Raw genomic sequence first — 26191 nt, forward strand, 5'->3', positions numbered from 1 at the left:
TCACCGAATTCAATGGCCCTTACTTCTGAGTAAGCATGCACCAAATTGCACTAAGTGGTAGTGATAGAACCATACAAGTACTGTAGAGGTTTTTAACACTCGCTTCCTGCTTTAAAGCAGCTCCTAATAATATGTGTGTTCAAACTTTTCTCTTTTTTTAAGTTGGGAGGGGCGAGATCAAAGAAGCAGCTGGGAAGTGGGCCTGGATATCTGTTTCTCCAGGAAGGAAATTTAAAATGATATTGCCTTCTGGATTGGGACTCTAGAAGTAAAGATTCACACTGCAAAAAAATGTATGAAGTTGTCCATAAGAATCCAGTGGGACTTTCTATAATATTTCATTACAGGACAAGTTTATACAGTGAATGCACTCTGAGATATGCAAGTTTAAAACATTCACTTTGTCCATTTATGTCTTTTCAATTATTCAGTCACATGACTACATTCAAGCTCTCATTCCACAAACATTCTAGGCTCCTGTCTCACCTATATTCCACAGGCAGAATTTCAGCAGCAAGATTTTCGTAACTTTTCACAGCGGATGCATCTGAAAAGATAACAATAAAGTAATAAAGCTATCTATAGCTTAAAAAATAACATGATTCCACAGAAACAAAACAAATATATACCTGTTTGGTTCAGGTGATCCTGCTGCACCTGTGAACACCTGAGCTCTTCATTTGTCTCTTTCAGTGCATCACGCTGAACTATCAATCTCTGAAAATAAAACAAAGTTTAAGAGTGGTAAATGTGAAACATATTTTTTTCTTTGCTTATGTACTATCTGTTTTCCTCCCAGGGGTGCCAAGTGGGGCTCTTGAAAAATTCTGAAATGGCTGCCCCCCCCCCCAGTTCCATGGTGGCCCCGTGCACATGCCGCAAGGTGTGCTGGCATCAGACGCACAAGCCGTGGGGTGTCCACATGACACATCCACATGCCCCACAGCTTGCCTGAGTGAACTGCCACTGAAAATGTCCTGTAATGAGTCACTGCCAATTGGGCAGCTCCCAGTGGCGGCACCACCATCAAGGTTGTAGAGTCCAAGATTGTTGATACTGGGGAAGGTACACTTTTAAGTACTCTGGGTCCCAAGTAATTTAGGGCTTTCTATGCTAGGGATGTGGGTGGCGCTGTGGTCTAAACCACAGAGCCTAGGGCTTGCCGATCAGAAGGTCGGCGGTTCGAATCCCTGCGGCGGGGTGAGATCCCGTTGCTCGGTCCCTGCTCCTGCCCACCTACGGTAGCAGTTCGAAAGCACGTCAAAGTGCAAGTAGATAAATAGGTACTGCTCTGGCGGGAAGGTAAATGGCGTTTCCGTGCGCTGCTTTGGTTTGCCAGAAGCAGCTTAGTCATGCTGGCCACATGACCCGGAAGCTGTACGCCGGCTCCCTTGGCCAATGAAGCGAGATGAGCGCAGCAACCCCAGAGTCGGTCATGACTGGACCTAATGGTCAGGGGTCCCTTTACCATAATGCCTGGATATAGCACTAAGTAAGAGCCTACTTTCCTCTAGCTACCAGCAGAGTCATCTGCGACTGGACCTTTACCTTTTATGCTAGCATTAATACCTTGAATTAGACCTGGCAGCTCGCTGGGAGCCAGTGCAGTGCTTTCAGGACTGGTGATACATAGCTCAATTCAGCTGCTCCACTTATCAGCCTGGCTTCAGCATTCTACACTAGCAGCAGCCTCCTGTCTTCACGGGCAGCAGCACAGCATTATAGTACTCCAGACAAGAAGTTGTAGAACATGGACAATTGAAGCCAGGCTAGTTTCTTTTCTTTTCTTTTGTTAGCTCCTTTCTGCTGAAGCTCCCCTGCACTATAATGAGTACCACACTAGAGACACCCACAACCTTTAGGTGTTTGAGGGACTGTAATGGATAAGGAGACCTGAAAACCTGAAATCTTACAGACATTTCATTCCATTTTGTCTCATCTCAAATAGGTTGGGGCCCATAGCTGGTAGAAAACTGGCAGAAACATTTACAAACACTTTTACTAGATTGACCTAAATATATACCTTGGCCTTTTCTGGTTAAACCACTGTTTAAACAACTATTCAATGTTTAAGAGCTCATAAACCAACATACAAATGCTTCAACTAGGAATGGGAGCGAAATTAAGTTTAGTTCACACTTAAAAGGTGAATCTATCAAATTTGTGAATTCAGAAACAATATGAGAACTGAAGCACAGCTACCCTTCAAAACTTTGCAATGTAGTTCTCCAACCAAAATGTTTTTGACAGCACATGTATTAGGGGAAAGTACATAAAAGTGAATATACTAGTGAAAATAACATGCAATAATACATTATATTAGGATAAATTGCTTGCAAAAATGAAAAAAGTAGTTTTGACACTAGTCAAAACTGCATACAAAAATGTGCTAGGAGAAATGCACACTATAACACTAACAAATTTTCATAAGCTTTTTTTATATAATTACAAATTGTTATAGAAATATGGAGAACTGAAGACTGGAAAAATGAGAAACTGAGTGAATTGAAACTAGCAGATCCTGTCAGCTCTGGCTTCAAGCAGTATATTTGCTGTGTTTAGCAAATATCATTTTTATACTATTTAATAACTATTTTAATTACAGCATTGCTGCCTTCTGCCTCTCAATCTCTGCAGGTAAATCCCTTGAAATTCAGAGGGTTACATTACTTGGCAAGAAGAGAAAATGGTCCCCATCAATATGGCATCCGCCTACCTATCTTGCACCCCAGGTACAGTGGTACCTCTGGTTAAGAACGTAATTCGTTCCGGAGGTCCGTTCTTAACCTGAAGCTGTTCTTAACCTGAAGTACCACTTTAGCTAATGGGGCCTCCTGCTGCTGCCGCGCAGCTGGAGCACGATTTCTGTTCTCATCCTGAAGCAAAGTTCTTAACCTGAGGTACTATTTCTGGGTTAGCGGAGTTTGTAACCTGAAGCGTTTGTAACCCGAGGTACCACTGTATTTGGAGAAAAACATATGAATACATTTCTATTACACTTTTAGAAGCTGTACCTCTTTCTCTTTAATTAATGCTTCATGCTTCTCTTCCAGTCGCTTCTGTTCAAATGCTAGTGTATCAGCTCTTTTGGATTCATCAGAAAGTTTGTTATGAAGTTCTTGGACCTTGTTTGAAAAGGCAAACACATGTTGTCTTAAAGGGCTTCTAAATTGGTTTCTTTAAAAATTGTACTAAGGGTGGGAGTGGGAAAGAAAGAATACCACCATCATAATTTAAGTGTCATTTAACACAAATGTCTTCATGAGTTCTAATAACCAGGTTTCCACTCCCTTTCAGCAACATTACAAACACCCTGTTTTAATCTAATAATGACTTTGTCTCCAACATTTAGCTGTTCATTTAAAACATTTCCAATGTACTCCTGACCACTATCTCTTTAGCAAGCAGACAAATACCATACTGTATCTTCAACTTCCATGTCACCAGATTCAGCTGGTATCATTTGAATTCTTTAGTGGAATATTCTACAAAGAAATATCCTTTTAATTTCTTTGGAGCCAAGTACCCTGACCCAGCTGCTGGTTGTAGGCATGCAAACTTTAGTCATAGCTGTCAAGTTTTCCCTTTTCTCGCAAGGAAGCCTATTCAGCACAATGGAATTTCCCTTAAAAAAAAGGGAGAACTTGACAGCTATGACTTTAGTGGGCACACTCAGCACACTTATAGGGGCTGAGTCACTCACTTTTGTGACGGGGCGGCTCTCTGTGTGTACTTACATAAACACAGAGTTCACCTCTGCAGTGGAGTACACTTCTAGGATGCAAAAGGAAAACAGAAAAAGGCTTCATAACAATATATTTGGAATAAATACAGTGGTACCTCGCTAGACGAATGCCCTGCTAGACGAATTTTTCGCTAGACAAATGGGTTTTGCGATCGGAGGTTGCCTCGCAAGATGAATTCGTTTTGTGAAAAATTCGTCTAACGAATCGCGGTTTCCAATAGGAATGTATTGAAATTCAATTAATGCGTTCCTATGGGCAAAAAATAATAATAATAATTCAATGCATTCCTATGGGATTCGCTAGACGAATTTTTCGCAAAATGAATTGACTCACAGAACGAATTAAATTCGTCTTGCAAGGCACCACTGTACACGCAAACTGCTGCCCCTGTACTGCCTCTTTAAAGATACGAGGGTAAATACTGGAGCCACTGTGCACTGGCAAGTGTTCCGTAGGGGGAAAATAACATACCATATAAATGTGTGGCAGGAATGGAAGCTGCTGCAAATTTGGGGTTGGCATGGTGGCGAGGCTTAAATTTACATTTGAATCAATTCTGATCCAAACACCACAACTTTTTAAGAGCTGAAATCATAGCTGCCAAGTTTTCGCTTTTCTCGCGAGGAAGCCTATTCAGCATAAGGGAAAATCCCTGTAAAAAAGGGATAACTTGGCAGCTATGGCTGAAATAATGAGGAAAAACAGAAGTACAAAGAGGATGTGAAGCAAAGCTTATCTCTTACCTGCCTTTTGTAAGTTTCTAGCTGGGCACGGGCTGCGTTGGCTTTCTTCAGCTCTTCCTCTAGGCTAACGGTATTGTGCATATACATCATATTTGTTTCCTGAAGTGATTTCACCTGTCTGCGGAAGTCATTCAGGTCCTCCAGTTTTTTGCGGTAAACCTCAACAGTTGACTCCAGCTTGTTCGTCTTGTCAGCAAGCGTCCTGTAGGGGCAATGCATGGACTGTATGTGTGTCTTACTCAGAAATAGGGGCACTACACAAGTTGAGTTCTTTACAAAATCATGTCTCTAACTGCTTCCAGAGAACTAAGTGCAAACGGATACATGGTTGTGGGAAATAGGATATGGTGGTTGTGGGATATTGCTTTTCATAGCATATAAGATATCCTTTTTTTTTTAAAGTTACCAGTTGCATGCATGAAGACATATAAAAATCCATGATAGCATCTCTTAGTTCTTGGGATATTTCTCATTTTCAGGACTAGGACATCAAATATTACTTAGAATAGTTTTGGCAGCTTCAGTGATACAAACCCTTAATTAACATGTACTATATTACAATGTAATGTTCTCTATTGATCTCTTTGGGGTTTTAATATTTGCTCATTCTTGTAGGATTGATTATTGCAAAATAAAGTATTGCATAGTTTATAAGAAATTCCAAGCTTTTTCAAACTGTAGAACTGACACAGCCTTCAGCAGGAGTGAAACTTGATTTTTAGCATACCTAAGAACATCAATCTCATCTTTTAGAGCTCTTGATTCTTCTGCCAGAGAGGTCAGTTCATCATTCCGATGTTGAAGCTCAACCAGTTGTTTCTCAAGTTCTTCACAATGAACACGATAATCATCTTTTGCAGTTTCAAGCCTTTACATAAACAAAATAGGATTACTGAAAATGTTTCCCATTAGTCCCTTCTTTAAACACAAGTCATGTGTATTCCTTTACCTTACTGCACATTTATTGCAGTGGTGGGACAAGAATATTTAACAGTGCTTTATCAAGGGCATTTACAAAATCCCTTATGCGCATGAATACAAAGGGCAAGTTTATATAGATTGCCTGTCCTGTCTAAATAACATTTTTAAAATGTAGGTTTTGCATCTAGTCTGTTTCTAGTCTACTCATAAATTAGATTAAGGTGATGGATAAACTAAAGCTATTAAGACATAAAATAAAAACAAATAAGATAAAGCAACAGATTACAATAATTAAAAGCAGCATAATTATGGTAGATAGAGCCACAAATGGATGAGCAGGGAAGGGTATTTCCTTTGCCAACAGCCTGGTGGAAAAGGTATATATATTTTTTTACACAAGGCAAAATAAATAAATAAAAGACCACCAAGTAGTCTTTCTAGCTTTTCTACAGATTGCATTCCACAGCTTAGGTGGTACCACTGAACAGGTGGTATCATTAATTCCTAAACTATGAACTGCCCTTAGCGGCAGAACCCTAAACAAGCCTCTTTAAGAGATATTCACGAATGAGCAGTTAAATTTGAGAGAAGGTACGGTATTCCAGAAGCACACTTGGCTCAGGCTGTTCTGACTTTATAGGTGAAGCCACTGCAGCTACACAAAAATTAGAGTAACATTATATGACTGGTTTACTTCTACTAAGAACAATCAGGCTGCAGTTTCTGTATGAGTTGTAGTTTCTGAACTGTTTTCAATGACAACGCTTCAGACTGCATTAAAGGAGTCCATTTAAGAGTTTACTGGAAGTGATAGGGCTATCAAATGACAACAATCCATACCTGAAATTTTCTTCCTGTAGTTGCTCTAGTTGCATTTGTGCAGTGAAATACTTCTTTGCAACTGCAGTATTTGTATCATCAAGAGAACCATCCAGCTGGTCCAATCTGTCATTCATAATCTCATTTTCAGACATCAAACTGCTCTTTTCTTCTTGAAGGGCAGCCACCTAAAGAGGTAGAACCCACTTCAGGATTATGGTTCATCCATCAAAATAGCTGACGAAAATGTGCAATAAAAAAATTCCTTCAGTAGCACCTTAAAGACCAACTAAGTTTTTATTTTGGTATCTGAAGAAGTGTGCATGCACACGAAAGCTCATACCAAAATAAAAACTTAGTTGGTCTTTAAGGTGCTACTGAAGGAATTTTTTTATTTTACTTCGACCCAGACCAACACGGCTACCTACCTGTAACCAGAAAATGTACAAGTAACTGACCCCAGTGAAATAATGTGTTTCACAGACAAAATGCAGCTTAGCAGCAAAAAAGATTTTTAAGTGGTTGCCTTTGCTAAAGTTTAAGAACCTTTGCTATCTTGTATTAAATTATAGCATGCTTGCTTTTATGTACATAATCAAATTTTGTAGAAGAAAGTCCCATTGATTTTATTTCAGTGGATTTGTGTCTTTAAGGCTCCGGGCTTAGGCTGAGTTCCAAAGTAGACCTTCAGTTCATAAGGCAGCTACTGCCACTGCGTTCTTACCCCAGATAGCTGTAGTAAAACCTTTCATGAGACAAAAAGCCTAATCACTCATGCTTCCATGTGCTTATGAGCGGCAGTTCTACTGCCTTGTGTGGCTCAAATTCTTGCGTTGCTCTTTGAATCTACACATGGAACTGTCATGTGGCTATTTTCTCTCCACTCGCAGCAATTCAGATCTTGGCCGGAGATACCTTAACTTTGATTATACTGCAAGTCCTATCAGCCACAGTAGCAAAACATTACCTGCATAGAAAGAGACATTGCACTTCTGCATATTAGATGCTGGGATAAACAACAAGGGAAAGACTTCACCACCATGCTTTGCTTTTGAATGAAAAACCAGAAGGACTCTAGCCTGATCCAGTTTCCAGGCAATTTCCATTCGCTCTGCAGCAGGATGCAAGAACTGCCATGCTAGATCAGGCCAGAGTCCATTCAGATAAGGTTTCCAGGGTACAGCAGAAGTAGAAATAAAATGGCATGAGGAAGTCATAGGGAGAAAAATATTCCCAGGTTGGTAAACTGAAGATATAAAAGCTACATGGTACTAATACTCAGCAGTGAATGGCTATGGCAAAAACGAACTCTGGGAGCCATAAGACAGCATCATATCCAAGAACATGCATTTTGCAATTATTTCTGAAAATGCTGCTAAGATAAGAAATGGGAACACAACAGTAAGTATATTAACAGTCATAAAGGAGCCGCAGATTAAAAGAACAGAGCTCTTAAGCCTTTTCTAGTAAAAGCCATTGTGTTAATTTTAAAATATCAAACGTCAGAGCAAGTCACAGGTTAGTTCATTGGTACTTAGAATGCATTGTGCTCTTTGGGTTACTTTTCCCTGAAACAAAAAGAAACCTACCTTTCATAAATTCTTGTAAAGTATCATGGGAGACTGAGACCTTATAAGTGAATTTATTAACAATTAGTTTACGCAAGAAGCATTTTTTTTCTTGATTTTCAAATAAACATATATTCAGTATATCACAGAGGCATTCGTTAATTGTGTCAGGCTAGCCAAAATATATTTTACATTTTTTAGACTAGAGACAAGCAAGGTCAGGGTCAGGATAGACATTCGGCACTATTATTATTATTATTAATTATTTTAAAAAATCTACATTTCCCAAAAAACTTAAGGTGGATTACACAGACATGTTGCCCCTCCCTTTAAATACTCAGCCTATTCCTTTACTTCTCCTATATAAGAAAGGAAGAAACTTACAGTCCAACCCTATGCGTGTTTACACAAAAAAAGTTTTACTAAATCCAACAGTGCCAATTCCCAGTTAAGTGTGCACAGAATTGGAATCACAGTCATTTCTTCCTTCTGCCAGTTTAAATAACAGGAAATGTGTCCCTTTTGCGATGTTGGGTCAACTAGCCTCACTGGTCAGAATTCAGGCAGAAAAGGTATTTAGTGCATTTGATCTATAAATTCCTAATTAAAAACTCAATTGCACAAACTACTAACCGTAATGCAAGACAGAATCAAATGGCTGCCACAAAGGACAATATTACACAGTAAATAAGGTACATCCAACAACGGCAGAGAGGAGCACAGATGGAGATGTCTGGTTAGCAGATGCTATTAGAAAACTAATGGCTCTTCCCGTTCCCTGAAAACAATGGATCTCTGAACAGAGCATTACAGAGCACTACTGAAACTGCTACAGCCTTTTGAACCATTGCACGAGCACCTTAAAGCATCAGTGAATACCGGTAATTCTTCTGCTGGCATAAAGTCACAGATGGTGGCCTTATGCTGCTGCTCAGACCCCAGCCAGAAAACAGCCCTGCAGCTACATGGAATAAAGTGATATTGCATATTATCCAAGTTTCCAAAATGAAACTCTGGCCTCAGGAATGCAAGAAGAACCTGATACACAACCTTCTTCGCTATAAGCAGAGATAAGGCATTGCATGATGAACAGCACAACTCACAAAAAACTGTAGAACAGAAGAATCAACTATGTGAACTCTATAAAGGGGAAACTGACAGAAATGTGATTTTGGCAAACTGTTGAATTTACAAGATTAATCTACTTATAGAAAAGTACTTGGGAACAAATATGAGCTTACCTGTAGGTCTAGTTCTTGGCATCTCTGTTTCAGCTCTTCTTTTTCTGCTAGTACTTCATTGAGTTCTTCCAATGTTCTTTTCAGCTTCAAAATGTTGGAGAGTTTTTGTTTTCAGTGATTTAGCAACATATATTTAATGACCATACATACCCAGCAGCCCCCCCCCTACTGTGAAAATGATAGACAGGCACCAAATAAATAACACAGAACGCTAGGTAAATAGAAACTAAGTCTTAGGGAGTGTGACCCCCCCCTCCCCTTTGATATTTGGTTCAAATCTGCTTCCTTTGAAGGCATTAGCCTGAATTTCACCTATCCTCAAATTATGGTGCTTTTAGTTATTCTGGGACCGAGACAACCAGGTCTTCAGGCTGTGAGAAATCTGAAAACCAGTCACACCTTGATGGTCCTGGTCTGGGCAATTCCCATTGCAGAACTCAAAGATCATTTTCATTCAGTGACCACTGTGTGGCTCTTAGGACAGAGAGAAATGACTGGGTGAACACAATGATAAATCCGCTAGGTGGAAACTTATGGTAAAAATAAAATAAGGGCTTAAATACTGCTGGAAACATTACAAATAAAAATTACCTGTTGCTCCAGATCGCCAGGCAACTCACTTACAAAGCCCACTATTTCTTTGCTCATCAACTGCAACGTTTAAAAAAGAAGAAGTGATGTACAACATATTTCTCTAACTTTTAAACTAATTGTCTAAAACCTTGAGCCCAACTAAAAAAAACAACACAACCTCTTTATGGGTTTCTAAGTTAGAGGCAGTTCCACTTGTGTTCTTAAATCTTCTCAAATAAAAATGACCCTTTTGCTATTGATTATATGAGGTATACTCTACTTTATGCTGACCCACAAGACATGTGTTAGCTAAAAGCCATAAAAAAATCCCACTTGTCTTGTCATGTTCTTTGTCTCCGAGATGCCAAACTGGCACAAACAATCTGAATCAGTCCAGTTAAAAGATCAAATTGCATTTCCCCCTTTAATAACACTTCATTGGAGATGTTCTATAAATATCAAAACATAAGACACACCCACCCAAATTTAGATAAATATAACATGGCACTTCCTATGTGAAGTTTAAAAAGTGCAATGCTCGCTAAAGCTAGATACAGTGGTACCTCTAGTTACAGACTCGATCCGTTCCGGGGTGCCGTTCACACCCCAAAAAGTCCATAACTAGAGTGCACACGCACAGCGCAATAGAGCGCTTCTGCACAAAGGCAAAACCCACATGTATACACTTCCGGGTTTGCCGCGTTCGCAAGCCGAAAAGACGCAACATGAACCTAACGCAACACGAGGTATGACTGTACATTTATGCAAACGCATGCCCTCTTTAAACCAAATCCCTCAAAATAGTGCCTGCAAAGAAACCAGAATTTGATCAAACAACTTACTTTAAACTATGTAGAAGATAGTAGGGTAACGAGAGATTCTGAGATAACCAGGATCAATTGTTTTGTTACTACTGCAGTCTTGGAGATCCCCTACCCTTTAATTTATTTATTTTTAAGAAAATGATTGCATTTTTAGTGTGTATTATAACTACTTCTTACCTCTTGAATAGCAGCCATAACAACATGTTGGACAGACTCCTCTAGTGTCATTATAACTTGTATATGCTCTACAAGATAAAATTAGCAAAAGTTTGTTTTCTGTAAGAAGAAATATCCTAAAAAACCTGGAGACAGAAATTATCCCTTTCACATGAAATGAGATATTTGCTCTACACCACCCCGCCCCCTGCAACCTTACTTCTAACCAAGTATTAACATTTCTGTAGTACTTATTATGGAAAATACTGCAGCAGGTTAAAGTATCATTATTAACATTTTAGCCAGACTGCAGTTCTTTAACTATAGCTGTAGTTAATTCCCTCTAAAATGCAGAAATACTCATCACCAAACATGTGGCTGTGGGATGGGTTCAGTTATATGACATTCAGAGTTACTCCATCATCAGAATTCTCTGTCATTCTATGTGAGGGTACAGATTAACAAGGTAATTTACACCCTTGGTTCTAAAAACATTTTCTTAGATGTTAGTCAAGAATTTAGCTCCAAGAAAATGCATTTTGGATTGCAGTTTTGGGTTGGTCAGAAGTCTGAAAACAAAAGTTAGAGCACACTGGAATTCTGAATCTCACATCTGATTTTATTTTTTTAATTATTATTTATTAAAATAGCATCCATTCTGTTAAACAAAAGTTTTAAAACATGTTGAGAACTCACATGCAGAGATCAAGGTTTTTAAAAATATTCTTTTAACTATGGGAGGGTGTGGGGCATGCACTGCAGGGAAGGGGGAGAGTTCCATTGCCCAAGCATAAATCATTGTACAGATGAGATGGTTTAAAAGGGTGGTATCCCAACTAACCTAAATTTCACTTCACAAATTATAGAGAATAGAGGGTGTGTGCCCTTTCAGTTTCATCTCCGCAAGCTATTTCATCACAACTTCTCCATGCAAGCTAGTATGATCTGTAAAACTCAGCAGAAGGTGGCTGATTCATAGGAAAAGCATTTACCTTGTTTCTTTTCGCAGTTGACCGCACAACCTAAAATAAGCTGCAGTAACCTGCCCAGCTCTACTGGATCAGAATGTTCAGATATCTGGCTTAAATCAGGAAGGAGATCTTCTGAAATCTGCTGACCTAAAAACTGCAGAGGAAATCTGTCATTATAATTTCATAATGACATGAGGGGGAAATTAGCCCATGAAGGCAGAATTTGTCAGATTATTTGGAAGGTAGGCAGAAGTTAAAACCCTCTAGCTTTTTTGTGGTAAAAGACACTTTCTTTTTGATCATGCATGCACCAAGTACATTTTACAGGGTCTGCTGCTGGAATTTATTAAAGTATATTAGAACCTGTCAGTCAGGAAAAAACTAGAGGGAAAACCCACACACACACACTTGAAAAAAATATGGCTGATGATCCATGTCTGCCATTACTTGATGATTAAGAGTGAGTAGGAAGTGAGAAAACAATTGTGTGGCCTGCCCTCAAGAGTTTCAGCAACTAGCATGTCCCTGAACCAGTGCCATCAAGTCTTGATGCTGCAAACTCTGCAGTGAGTGTAGGAAGAGGAGTGGTGGTAGGTAGCAGAGATTTGGAACAAGGGGCTGCTAAAGAAGGGAGGCAAGCAGCATGTAAATCTTGGCTTAGGATCTTGCTCATTTCACTAAATATTTTATATATTTGTACTAGCTTCTAAATGTTGCAACATCCTGCAACATAATGCATAAATATGTGCTTCCAATTTCAGGTGACAGAGTGCAGGGTGTGTTCAAGTTAGAAAAATGCAGAAAACCCCACCCAGATCAATTTTGCATGTATCTATTTTACATATGAAACAATGCCCATGATAAGATTTAACAAAAACACTACCAAACAAATTGAGATTTAGCCTTTGACTATAGTGAACAAAGTATTACTTTAACAGCTGCTGTTTTTTCTATACCTCATGATAATAATCTGTAATTCCTTGAAGAACCTTCTTCAAATTGCTGGCCTAAGAAGGGTTAAAAGAAAACATTGGTTATGACTGTGAATTCACTTTCCAAAGATTTTCCTGTATTTCACATTTGGTATTAAATGTCTCGAAGACAGCCTTTACTGAACAAATGTGACATATATGAAGATGATTGAATCTGGTGGACACTGTATTACTTAATATTACTATTATTACCATAAAACCAGAACAGCCTCAGGTGAAAGCAAAAAAACAATTACAAGTCCTTCGAAGAACATTTGGGTTCCTGTAAGAGATCAGTGTAAGCTGTGGGTATCTGAGAGATGGGGGCAACAATGGCATGAGACTTTTCCAATGCAGAAGTAGAAGTCTAAAGTGGGATTTCCATGCTCTCTGTTTTCAATGAGTTTTCCTGGTCACCAACATGCCTCCTCTATAGTGGATCAATACTAACGCTCCTTCCAGCAACCCCTCAGACTGTTAAATGCTGGCTGTAGAATCGCTAAGTGACAGTTCTTGAATATTTCATTTAAGGCAGTTGTGGCGAGTTACTACACACCTCAGGCACAGTCTCAAATGTTCAGATCATATGACTGTAAGCTGTAACCCTGCTCACATCTGCAGTATGACAACATTAACAGCGGGTTAAATTTCACTGCAGTATTACTTAGTCTCCAGGCTCAAATCTCTCTCCCCTCCTTTCCTCCATCTGCAATATGAGGGTGGGGAAAGAATACTGAAAAGTTACATTTCTCCGCCCACCCCCCACTCCCTGCAAACTGAATTTACAAAGCTTTAAAAAAAATGTATTTTTGTACTTATGAATTCAGCTTGAAGGAACTGCTATACAGTGGTACCTCTACTTACGAATAACTCCACTTAGGAATGTTTCTACTTACGAACAGAGCTCCATCCGCCATCTTGGATGCGGTTTAGATAGGATTTTTTCTACTTACGAATTTTTAGATAGGGTTGCTTCGACTTACGAATTTTTTCTCCCAATGCATTCCTATGGGATTCGACTTACAATTTTTTTTTACTTACGAATGTACGTCTGGAACGCATTAAATTCGTAAGTAGAGGTACCACTGTACTATATCTCTTGTGAAGGGATGTGAACACTGTTGCTGAATCATTGCCACAATAGAGGTTCACAATTTTGTTGCCTATGAAGAGCGGTCAATGTTAGCACTTCAATGAGAGAATACCACGACATCAAAATTGAGCAAATAAAATATAGTTGATAGAAGGTGATAATCTATAAAAGCAATCTGGGACATCAAGTGTACACACTGTTTTACACAGAAGGGCACAGAGCAAGAACTACCCTTTGATTCGGAATTTAACTTGCATGACCAAGTGGACTTAAGAAGAATAAGATGTATTCATTTTTATTTTGGGGGGGGGTATAATTTTAACTTTGAAATGTTATCTTTTGTAGACACACACAGACATTTTCAATTACCTTTATTCTCCAGTTGTCACCAACATCTTCTTTAATACGGCTTAGCCAAACTTTGTCAAACCAAGCAGCATCACTAAAATAAAATTAATCCATTTTTATTAAATATCACAAAAGTGATTGTAGTTCAGGACTGAATTCCAGTCCTATTTTTATTATAAAAGTATGTAGGAAAAGACTGCTGGTAAGGCAAAGTAGAGTTTCATAAATTAAAGTTTATACAATTACTGTTCCCATGTAAGTTTAACACACAAACACACATCTTTTGCCTCCCATTGCATTTAAAAATTTGAATTGCAAGATAAACACAAGTCTGGTACCTTATAAAGGAAGAAGGGTAGAGTGATTATGAAGAAAGCTCAGATGATCAGTTACAAAAGAATGAGATTTATTGTGCTAATATATTTTGCAATTGGGATCTGCAATGAAACACTGTCGTGTAGAAGAGAAAAACAAACAACATATATACAAGAAAACCAAAATAATTCAACACACACACTTTAAAGTAACTTACATTTCATGAAGTACTTGTGCCATGGCAACACCATTAGTTAAGTCCTGAACATCTTTGCAGGATTCAGCAGTATTAAATGTCTGTAACTAGAGGGAAGAAAGAATAAATATAACTATTTCTATCTAATTTGAAACAAAAGAAAATGCATACATTTCAGAACATTTTTAGCCTGCCCATATTCCAGTTCTCAGGTAAGGTTACAAAATGTTCAAACACAAATAATACATCCACATTTATTAAAAATAGCAGGTAAAAAAAAAGTTCAAATTACCAATTAAAATATCTAACAGATGCCTGGACAAAACACAGGGCTTAGCCAGGCACCCAAAAGCGAGGGTGTTAGCACCTGCCATACATCCAAAGGAGGGCATTCCTTAATTGCAGTTCCACTGTGGGAAGATTCTAGTCCTCGTTACCATCCGATGTATCACCCCCGGTTGTGGAACAATGAGAAGGAACCAGGCAGGCTGACACAGAGAGAGCACTCCTTCAGATACCTGGCCCCCAAGTCATTTAGGGATTTATAAATCAACATCAGCACCTTAAATTCAGCCCAGAAACAAATAAACAATCACCAAAAATATTTTAGGATCTGTGTAATGTGATCCCTGCTGGCCGCCCTGGTCAACATATGGAAGGCTACATTCTGCACCAACTGAAGTTTCCTGGGCTGTCTTTTAGGGCAGGCCTACAAAGAGCACAGTACAATAATCCAAAATAATCCTATCACATTAAGTATGTGTATAAATACGATAGCAGCCCGATCACCTGCCTGTATGCGTGTCACAAGGCAGTCTGAATGCTGAGTATAGCAAGCAGTTTGCCTGGAAACACTTTTTATTCAACCTAAGCAAGATTCACTATATACAGTATTGATATCCAGATGAATAGTACTCACAGCAACCCCCTCATGTGCAAATCACACACTAAGAGTAAGCCCAGTGAAACAGCTGCACTATACATTTAAAGCACAGTTTCTTCCAAAGAATCCAGGGAACTGTAGTTTACATAGCTTAATATACCATAGTTCTCAGAATTCTTTGTAGGTGGGGAATGAGCTTCAAATGTATGGTGTGGATGTGCCCCTGAAATTGGCATGGAGGGATCAGGAGAACCCCCCAGAAGAGCATGCAGGAGAAAAAGGGGGAATTGTTCTGTCTGGAAAGCTGAAGTGCCTGTGCTGATTCAAGGTTTACCAGCGAATTCTTCCTTTCATTTTCAGAAATCTACAACCAGATGGCTGCTTAGGTTAGACACCCCAAAAAGGTCTCTCTATGTGATACAGGGAGTTACAAATCACTTCCCTGTTTGCTATAAAGGTTAATGCTGGCCTACCTTGCACAGCTGTTGGAAGGCTACTTAGATAACTTAAGTGAAGCAAAATGAACAATCTCAAGTTCGTATAAAGGTCTAGTACTAGTAAGAGAGCAGGATTTTTTCTTAGGCAAAGGGTATCATTACAACAAATACATTTGTACATAAAGGGTTCAAGAGTCATACTTAATAGTAGATCCACTGAAATAAATATGAGTAACTTAACTGATTTCAATGGGTCTATTCAAAGTATTGATTTAACAAAATTTATACCCCACCTGATTATAAAAAACACCACCATCACCTTTTAAGTAATTTACAAAAATATAAAAGAACAGTTTAGTATGATTTCGTTGGATACCATCTAGAGAACTATTGCTAACTTGAAATTAAGGGCTTCAGTGTGAGAGTTCTGTCATGAACAAGCTGCAGAAGATAGTCCTAGGTTGCATTCCTGAACATATTTATTAAGGTTATGTAATTTAAGAAGGGTGTTTCTGTATGCTTTATACATTATTAAGTGAAGCATGAATCAAGTCTTTGACAGCCATACTTTTTCTTTTTGCTTGTGAAGACTGATTCAATAATCTTGAACTTTTCAACTAGATTACTGCACTGTAAGGATCTATCTTTAAATACTGACTTTTAAACATTTTTTTTTACAAAAAATGCAGCAGCTAGGTTCTTAAAGCTGGACAGTCAACACTGATCACAACTTTATTCTTTATGATATTCATTGGCTACAAGTTTCACTTGGTAAAACAACTTCCAACTGTACCCAGAAACATATATGCAAGGAGAATACAATGTATGTAGGCTACACCAATAAGACGAAACAACAGCTGGCCTTATGCCATGGTTTTTGGGTCTGGGATCCATCTTGGAACCACTCCTAAAAAACCCGCAGGCCTAGAGCATGCTCAACTCAAACTTTTCTAAAGAAGCACTTGCATCTTTTATCCACCAGGTGTCAACCACATAAACATATCTTACAGAAAACTTGTTTAATATACCAGAAAACTACCAGACTTTTAGAAGACATCTGAAGGCAGCCCTGTTTAGGGAGGCTTTTAATGTTTAATAGATCACTGTGTTTTATTTTTCTGTTGGAAGCCGCCCAGAGTGGCTGGAGAAGCCCAGCCAGATGGGCGGGGTATAAATAATAAATTCTTATTATATTATTATTATATGGTTTTGCTATTCTGAAAGAACATAAAAACAAGCTATTCTGTTTTTGTGACGAATGCAGTACAGTATTTGATTCGTGATAGACAGGTATTCAGTAGTATTTCTTAATAATGCAGTATAAATGATGGGAGGTACTGATCAACAAGACAATATGCACAATAAAAAAGCCTGGAATTATACACCATGATTCCAATCAGCACAATAACATTTCAAAATACTGTGTTTCAATAGGCATTATCAGTATATTGATGTTTTTAAAATAACTAATGCTTACGTAGTAATAATATTTTGTTAAAATTAAGGAAAGAGGGGGAAAATACTTAAGAAAGAAACACTGTTGCCAGCTTTTCGTAAGGATTAGGCTCAGGTTGTAAATATGTGTAAATAAACCATATACTGTATCCTAAAGACACCAGAATCTCTGCTGTCCGTCATTCCAACTAGACAGGGCACTGGGTAATTGCCTGGAATCCCTGGGATCTTGCACCGCTCGGAGATTGGGATGCCATGCAACCATATTATTAAATTTTAATTATTGTATTCCTTAGGACAGCTGTGCAAATGATATAGATAAGCAAACAAAAATATGTGAATGTTAGTCATTTTTCCATAAACAATTTAAACTGCAGTTTTATTCTAAGTCTCTCCCCTCGCGTTTATTAAAGGAGATCCTTTGTACTGTATCATAGACAATGCAATTTTGGAGAAATAAGCAATATTGGGAAATACTTAATTCAACTAAAATGACAATATGCTGGTTGTGAAATGATTTAAAGGTCACCTGGATTGGAGGAGGTGGTCTGCTAGGTAACCTGATCCCAAGTTGTTTAGGACTTTAAATGTCAGCAAGCAAATTTTGAATTCACCTTGTAGCTTTAAAGTAAGCCAGTGTAGATATTCTGACACCAGTGTAATATGCCAAAAATTAGGGTTTCCCATTAAACATCCTAGCAGGTGGATTTTGCACCATCTGCAGCTTCTGAACCAGGTACAAGGGTAGCACCATATACAGCACTTTTCAGTAATCTAATGGTTTAATTTATACCTAGAAGAAAATGTGGCTGAATCTGTGCAGTTGCAAACAGATGGGGTGCAAACCTGACCCTGAGAAATCAAGAGGAAAATGGAAGTTCAGGTGTCTGGTTTGAGTTTCACAAGGAAGCTAAGCTGAAACAGAGTTTCCCCCCAGTTCAAAGTGGTAACTCTCAGTATGGTAGGTACAGAAAAAATGCCCCAAAGAGTATATAGCACGACTGTAGCAATTAATACGGGCAGGCACTTGAACACTTTCTGCTAATCACATAGCTTTAGGTTTCAGTTATCTAATAAGAATTCCTTCAAATAAAAATCTCTTTCTTTCTTCATCAAGAGTAAATCATTAAGGAGAATTAAAGCTGCACAGACTGGAGCAACATATGGCTGTAAATAATGTTAAGCTTCAGAAACTAATACAGTGGGGAAGAAAATTGTTGAACAGCCAACACAAAGCAGCAAAGGATGACCATTCCCTTTGATATTATGGAAGCCAAGTGACACTGCGCTGGTCAGTGAAATGGGGTCTTCCAGAAAGAAGGGCGGCTTCTGTATACCAAACATAAATTGGGGTTTAAGGGATGGAGACAGGAAGATCAAGAGCTACAGTTGTGCTGTCATGTAGCCATCAGGCTGATACTAGAGTCCTAATGGCTTGCTTCCCTTTAGTCTAGGGCAGGAATGGGAAACTTCAAATCTCCAGGACTTTGCCCAGGCCACACTCCTCCCCAGTCCTGACTGGAAGTATCCCTTAAGTGTGATGCTGCCTTCTTCTTCCCTGTACATAAGTTAGGGAGATGTGGTGGGTGTGTAAACCCCTGACTTTTGTAATCCTGGACTGTAACCTACTGTAGAAAAGTAAGAGTCAAATCCAAAGCTCCACTCACTTTTGCCTTTGAAAAGCTGCTAGCTGCTATGCAGATCCATGAGAAAATGTGGCCTTCAGATTTTTGATTTTTTAAAAACCCTCCTCTGACCTAGACCCTTAAAACAGTGGAGGAAGGGGGCTATGTACTCACCTCCATGCACTGTCATTGGTTGGACATGGATGATGATCATCATGGCCCCTCACTCAATTTTCTTTATCTCACCCTCTACAACTGGGGTCCCCAAAATACCCCAAACTAAGGCCCGGGGGCGGGATGCGGCCCAATCGCCTTCTAAATCTGGCCCGCGGACGGTCCGGGAATCACCATGTTTTTACATGATTAGAATGTGTCCTTTTATTTAAAATGCATCTCTGGGTTATTTGTGGGACATAGGAATTCGCTCTTTTTTTAAATAGTCTGGCCCCCCCACAAGGTCTGAGGGACAGTGGACCGGCCCCCTGATGGAAAAGTTTGCTGACCCCTGCTCTACAACACAGTTCCTTGTGGGCAATGAACTTGTGCACATTTAATCAGTGGCACTGCAAGTAATGGGCACACTTTTTTATATCTGACAGTATATTGGTTCTGGTTGAAATGAAATGTAATATACTAACAAGAATAGTAGCTTTATGTTTTGTTCGTTACTTTATAATCCCATCAATCTATCCAAAAGCCACCTATATGGGGGGGGGGGGAGTTGAGAGCATGGGGACTACCGGTACTTCCTTTTCTCCCCCCCCCCACTTATGTTTCTAGTAATAAAACTCCAAAATGTGTGTTTTAACACAAGAAACTGCTAAGGTTTCCAGATTTACGGACAGACTAGATTTGCCTCTTGCTCCATGACCTTGATAAATATACTACTACCTTTAAAATATCTTTGTTTGTTATGGCAGCTTATAAGATTCAATGCAATTTTTTCAATTGAATTTTTTCCAGTGGCAATTTAATAAAGTTAGTACTCTAGGTTACAGTGAAGTTCAGTTTAACCCGTATAAGAATACATTGTCACTATCAAGCTTTGATCACCCAGCACTCCTCGGTCTTCATGATGCATGGGATAAGGGATTCTTGAAATGACCTTTGGTTTTGATGAAACAGGACTGCCAATTTCCTCATTATATATTAGATAGAAGCAAAAAATCCTCTTGTAAGCTGGCTCCTTAGCAACATGCACAATTATATAAACTGCTCCTGGCATATTTACTTGAACTCAGTGATAAACACATAGAAAAAACATGCACAGAGATAAGTTGCATGGCTGCAGTATTGGGGAGGAAACTGCACTGAATGAAGCATGCATTTGGGTAAATAAGGTGTAATTTGGGCCGCACAAATTGAACTGAACATACTGACTGACGGTGGTACATTATGGCAGAGTTGGCCCAAGACATTTTGGCACTTCAGGCGGGTCCTGAAATGGCACCCTACTCCTGATGTCAAGGAAGAATGGGCGAGAGAAGATCTACATCAGGAAGACCTACATCAGGAACAAGGGCGGGAGAAAGCTCGACATTGGGATCTGCTGTCCCTGTGGATCCTGCCACCTGAGGCCAGTCGTCCCACCTTACCTACCTCTTGCATGGGCCAGCCCTGACCTTAGGTACAGTGAGGAAAGGACCCCATTCTTAGCTGCTCTGTGGATAAGTGACCGTGCACACTTACATGCACACAACTGCACATGCCGCATACAACGCTTGTACCAACATGGCACACGGAATTCCGTCCTATTGAGTCTCTCGTGCCTTTTGCCCACACAGGTAAACGTGCTAAAAGGTTGCTAAAAGAATCCGCGCGCTGTTACGTAAGGGCGCCTGCATTACAGAAATGGGGCATAAGGAAAGCGAGCAGAGGAGGAGGGCTCCACAGGTTGCAGCGGGTGAGACGTCAGGCTCCGAGCCCTGCGGAGCAAAAGTCTCCTGGCTGCTTCTTCGGGGTGTTGTGAAGCAAAAGCAGCAGCAGCCGCGAATGGCAGAGCAACGTGCGGCGTTCAGGCTCCCGCTCCCCCTGCCGGCTTCGCAGCCGGAACTCCCGCGTGGACTCGCGCTCCATTCGGCCCCAGAGAAGCGCCGCCATCACCTGAGACGCCGGGGCAGCAGGTGAGAGGAAGGGGAAGGAAGCGGGGCAGGAAGGATGGTGACAGGCGAGGCGACCGACCCCCAACGAACGACCCGCCCTTCCCCTCTCCCCTCTCCCCTCTCCGAGCCCGGCCTCCCGTCACTTGCCCAGAGAATGAGGCTGTCGCACAGCGGCTGCTCGGCCGGCTTCCCTTCCATGGCGACGGCGGCGGTTTTCTTCTCCCCTCAGCAGCAGCAGCAGCGCCGCCGCCGCCGCGCTCTTCTGCGGAACGCACAATGCACCAACCTCACTTACGCCCGGAACAATGCGCAAGTTACGTGCCCGGCGGCGGCCGCTTGTGTCACCTGAACCCTGACACCCGTCTCTCCATCTGCCTCGGCCTCGTACCCCGCCCCCCTCGGCCAGGGCCCTCCTCTTGGGTGTTTGACGTGCCGGCTGGCCAATCTTGAGCGAGGCGTGGGGGGTGGGGTGGGAACCAAGCCGGAGCTGCGTTTTTGATGCCCCGCCCCCCCGACCGCGTAAGCGAGGCGTTCTGGCCCAATCAAGGTGGCGGCCGTGGAAATTTGGTGGAGGAGGCGGGGTAAGCAGCCGCAGCCGGGCGTTGCTATGGCGCCACCTGCAGGAGAGGGGTGGAAAGTGCGCCGAGGAGGATTCCTCTTTGACCCAGTTATGCTGTGGCTGGCGGGGGGGGGGGCGTATTATTGCATCCACGCGCGCGTCCACCGGGTCCCACCCACTGCTGTCATAGGTTAGTGGGACGTCTCACTCTCCTCCTTCATTGTATGCTTTTGCACCGTTTCACTTTTTCACCGCCGTCCTTTGGAGGAAATTTTCTCCCCGGGATTCCCCACCAACCAGCTCAGCTGGTCAGGTGCTAATAACGCCAAGGTTGCAGGTTCGATCCCCATAGGGGACAGCTGCACATTCCTGCATTGTAAGGGGTTGGGCTAGATGGCCGTCAGGGCTCCATCCAACTCTACGATTCTATGAAACATCCGCGTACACAAGGCAGGCTAGCACCGCCTCAGGCACCCGGCTTCCAAAACTTTGGAAACATTTCCTGTTCCTGCCTCGAACTGTTTAGTCTCTCCCGCCGCTGCCTGGGTCCTTCGCGGGTAGCTGAGGACTAGACTAGACAAGCAAAGAAACGGGGATTCTTACAAACTCTTCTGGCTCGATGCTAAACAAAACAGAAATGAAAAAGGGAAGCTGTCATGGATGCTTTAGCTGAGATTCTTGCATTGCAGGGGGTGGACTAGATATGACCCACGGGGTCCCTTCCAACTCTACAATTCTGCAATTTTATGATGCTATGAAAGAATTTTTTTGCCGCAAAAGATCGTTTGGCTTTTCACCCTTGCACAGTGTAAAAACAAAACAAAACTTAAATCTTAAATTCTTCTTAAATTTTAGTATCTAATCTTAATTTTTAGGATCTCAAAAGCTTGCTTATGCACCTGTTAATCATACAGGAGTCTCTCCCTCCCCCCCCCCACTCACCTTGCAGTATGATATACAAATCCAGTATCCTGTAAGCATAAAAAACGGGGAGCATTTTTTGTTTTGGTGCCAGAAGAACAAAGGTATGGTTATCTTTTTCATTTCATTGCTCCTTAGCACCCCTTCCCTTGAACTATATTAAGACTTCCAATTCCTTGCATGGGCATAGCCAGGATTTATCTTGGGGGAGGGGGGCAGGCTTTATGTTGGAGAGGGGCAAAATCGAGTTATCTTCAACACAAGGTATCTTCAACTGAGTTATCTTCAACACAATTAAGTATTTTTATGTATTTCTTGGATGGGGGGGCAGCTGCCCCCCTGCACCTTCCTGGCTATGCCCATGGTTCCTTGATTCAGATAAATTTAAGAGCATCCTCATACAAAATAATGGAGAAATTATTTTATAGAGAAGAATTACAGCTTGCTACATGTGGAATTGGAGGGATCCAGGTGGCGCTGTGGGTTAAACCACAGAGCCCTAGGGCTTGCCGATCAGAAGGTCGGCGGTTCGAATCCCTGCGACAGGGTGAGCTCCTGTTGCTCAGTCCCAGCTCCTGCCAACCTAGCAGTTCGAAAGCACGTCAAAGTGCAAGTAGATAAATAGGTACCGCTACGGCAGGAAGGTAAACGGTGTTTCCATGTGCTGCTCTGGTTTGCCCGAAGCGGCTTAGTCATGCTGGCCACATGACCTGGAAGCTGTACGCCGGCTCCTTTGGCCAATAATGCGAGATGAGCGCCGCAACCCCAGAGTCGGTCACGACTGGACCTAATGGTCAGGGGTCCCTTTACCTTTACATGTGGAATTGGGACATTAAGCCCAGATTGTTCAGACTGCAAACTATCTAACCTTTAAGGCAAAACACATATTTGATCATGGCAGCCCAGGACCTGTTCACAACAACACCCCACCCCCCACCCCCATATGGATCAGCATCTTGTTTCTGAGCAGGAAAGATTGCATTTCTGCAGCTCTCAACAGCTGTCCTGTAACCTCTACTTTTGACTACAGTACATTCACAGCTCTCCCAGCTGCTGAAGAAAAGTTCACCTCAGTTAATTGCCCTACAGCATCACAGGGACCTCACTGTCTTATCCTATTCAGCTAGTGATCTTCTTCAATCAAACTCATCTGGGGTGGCTGATCTGGGACAGCCTGGGTATGATTTTCAGTTGTGTACCGACTGACAACTTCAATTGATTTCATTATGAGCCGCCGTACACAGTCTAGTCTCGAAAAAGTAGGTCATACAGTTGCTGGAACTAGGCAACCAAAGTGGTCACAGTGATTACAGTGAAAGATGTGAATGGCAATGTTTCACTGGGGCTTAAGGATGTGAGAAAATTAACCGGGGGGAAAAAATAAGTACAGCTTAAGCCTTAAGCCAATAGGATAATTCAAAATACAAAATCTTAAAACTGGACAAGGACATGAAATAGCACCAAGAAACTACTAGAATATGAGAGGCATTAGGAAATGATGTGAACTATTGTGGCATTCCTATTACCCTGAGATTTCCTTTGCATATACTCCATACATGGAATATGTGTACCATGGGGCAAGATTCTGCCCCAAGTGATTCAACACTCTTGTCGCTCTCAGAATTGGTCTTGGGTTTAGTTTCATTTGGTTTTAACTGGTCAGGCTATTTTTATTGACTAATACATGGGTTGGCAAACTAATTGCCTTCTGGATCCGGCCCGTGGACGGTCCAGGAATCGCTGTGTGGATTGGTGTGGATCTGATTCTGATCGTTTGGGCTGTGCCATTCCCCCACCCCCCGGACACACACACACACACACTGTGGCGGTGGTGCCTCCTCCCTCCCTCCTCCTGGCTTTTCCCCGTCCTGCCTAGAGGAGGAAGGGGGCTGGGCTTTGTTGAGCCGTGGTTGGCTGAGCGCCATTTTAAGCAGCCCCTCTCTGGAGGCAGCCCTTTTGAGCTGCCACCGCTGCCAGCCCCTGCCACTCACAAGGCACAGGTAAGCAGTTCGGTGCTGTGGAGAAGGGAGGGGAGAGTCGGGGGTGTTTCAAAATATAGTCTGGCCCCCCACAAGGTCTGAGGGACAGTGGACCGGCCTCCTGCGAAAATGTTTGCTGACCCCTGGGCTAGTATCGCCCCACTTAAAGGTAAAGGGACCCCTGACCATTAGGTCTAGTCGCGGACAATTCTGGGCTTGCGGTGCTCATCTTGCTTTACTGCCTGAGGGAGCCGGCGTACAACTTCTGGGTCATGTGGCCAGCATAACTAAGCTGCTTCTGGCGAACCAGAGCAGTGCACAGAAACGCCGTTTACCTTCCCGCCGGAGCCCGTCACGGGGATTCGAACCATCAGCCTTCTGATCAGCAAGCCCTAGGCTGTGGTTTAGACCACAGCGCCACCTGCGTCCCCCCACTTAAAATGATGCAAATAGGGATTCCTAATCATAATGTATATGCAACTCTGTGTAAGTCTGCTTTTACACCCAGGTCCTGGTTGGCCACAGTGAGAACAGAATGGTGGACTAGACGAGCCTGCTCTAGCTTTATTATTATTATTATTATTATTATTATTATTATTATTATTATTATTATTATTAAACATTCTTACATTTCCTCACTGGCCATGGGGCTTACACTGAAGCGAGTAGAGTAAAGCTGTAGAGAAAAACAAAAGCCACCCTGTGGCCGAGGCTGGTAGTGCACTCTTGTATGAAACTCAAAGGTACCGTACATCACTGCAGGAGCATGATTTGCGTGTTGGCTAGAACTGCAGCATATACTTACATCTTTTATAGCACGTTGGGCCAACAAGTGGTACTGGGGACATGTGTGCTTCCTCTACAGCCACTCTCAATGGGTCTGGGAAAGTATGAGCCTGTTTCAACCGAGCACAACTAGGAGCACAGGAATGCGTCTGTGACCAGGAACGCAGACCAAGCTGGAGAACCATTTTCTTCCCTAGTGGGGTGAAGATATTTGTTACTCTAAGCTGTACACATTACCATTTACCCTGGCCCCAGTGTTCTCCCACCGCTGATGTCTGAGGCTGAGTACACGAGATGACCGTGAAAATCCGGGACCAAGATGAAAAAAAGTTCCTACAAGACTAGACTAAATTTATAGAATATCTTAAGGTCCACTGTAAAGGTAAAGGTAAAGGTAAAGGGACCCCTGACCATTAGGTCCAGTCGTTACCGACTCTGGGGTTGCGCGCTCATCTCGCATTATTGGCCGAGGGAGCCAGCGTTTGTCCGCAGACAGCTTCCAGGTCATGTGGCCAGCATGACAAGGCCGCTTCTGGCAAACCAGAGCAGCACATGGAAACGCCGTTTACCTTCCCGCTGTAGCGGTTCCTATTTATCTACTTGCATTTTGATGTGCTTTCGAACTGCTAGGTTGGCAGGATTGACATAGTCCACTGTAAAGACTTAAAAACATTAGCAGGATTGACATAGCATCTGTGAAGTAATGTGAGTTAGGGTTATCAATGGACTTGTAACTGAATGGAAAACTAAAGATGTGTAAGGTAATAAAGAGGAGAAATTGGAAACCAGGGGTGGGGTGGGGAGTCTGGAAGGGATGAATAAGTAAGTAATTTGGATGTTAAATTGTTACATTATTAAAAACTGAAAATAAAATACTGTATGAAAAAAGAAGCTGGCTACACATGACATTAGCCACATATATCCCGTATCCATATGCATTCTGTAGTTTCTTGAGAAAT

The 26191-nt window shown here is 41.6% G+C and overlaps 1 protein-coding gene across 1 annotated transcript in view; it reads right to left on the reverse strand.

Moving 5' to 3' along the window:
* Positions 1 to 21402, reverse strand: part of HOOK1 (hook microtubule tethering protein 1) — a 32537-nt gene extending 11135 nt beyond the window's left edge. Inside the window, exons 1-14 of the mRNA XM_035122566.2 lie at positions 21135 to 21402; positions 14507 to 14592; positions 13996 to 14068; positions 12519 to 12569; positions 11584 to 11716; positions 10613 to 10680; positions 9630 to 9689; positions 9039 to 9122; positions 6251 to 6417; positions 5217 to 5357; positions 4490 to 4691; positions 3015 to 3125; positions 630 to 717; positions 487 to 547 (exon numbers count right to left, since the gene is read on the reverse strand). Of these exons, the coding sequence (XP_034978457.1) occupies positions 487 to 547; positions 630 to 717; positions 3015 to 3125; positions 4490 to 4691; positions 5217 to 5357; positions 6251 to 6417; positions 9039 to 9122; positions 9630 to 9689; positions 10613 to 10680; positions 11584 to 11716; positions 12519 to 12569; positions 13996 to 14068; positions 14507 to 14592; positions 21135 to 21185 (1376 nt within the window). The 5' untranslated portion in view covers positions 21186 to 21402. The remainder of the gene's footprint in view (positions 1 to 486; positions 548 to 629; positions 718 to 3014; positions 3126 to 4489; positions 4692 to 5216; positions 5358 to 6250; positions 6418 to 9038; positions 9123 to 9629; positions 9690 to 10612; positions 10681 to 11583; positions 11717 to 12518; positions 12570 to 13995; positions 14069 to 14506; positions 14593 to 21134) is intronic.
* Positions 21403 to 26191: the final 4789 nt, after the last annotated feature.

The sequence above is a fragment of the Zootoca vivipara genome, chromosome 7 (assembly GCF_963506605.1).
Source record: "Zootoca vivipara chromosome 7, rZooViv1.1, whole genome shotgun sequence".
In the NCBI taxonomy this organism is placed as follows: Eukaryota; Metazoa; Chordata; class Lepidosauria; order Squamata; family Lacertidae; genus Zootoca; species Zootoca vivipara.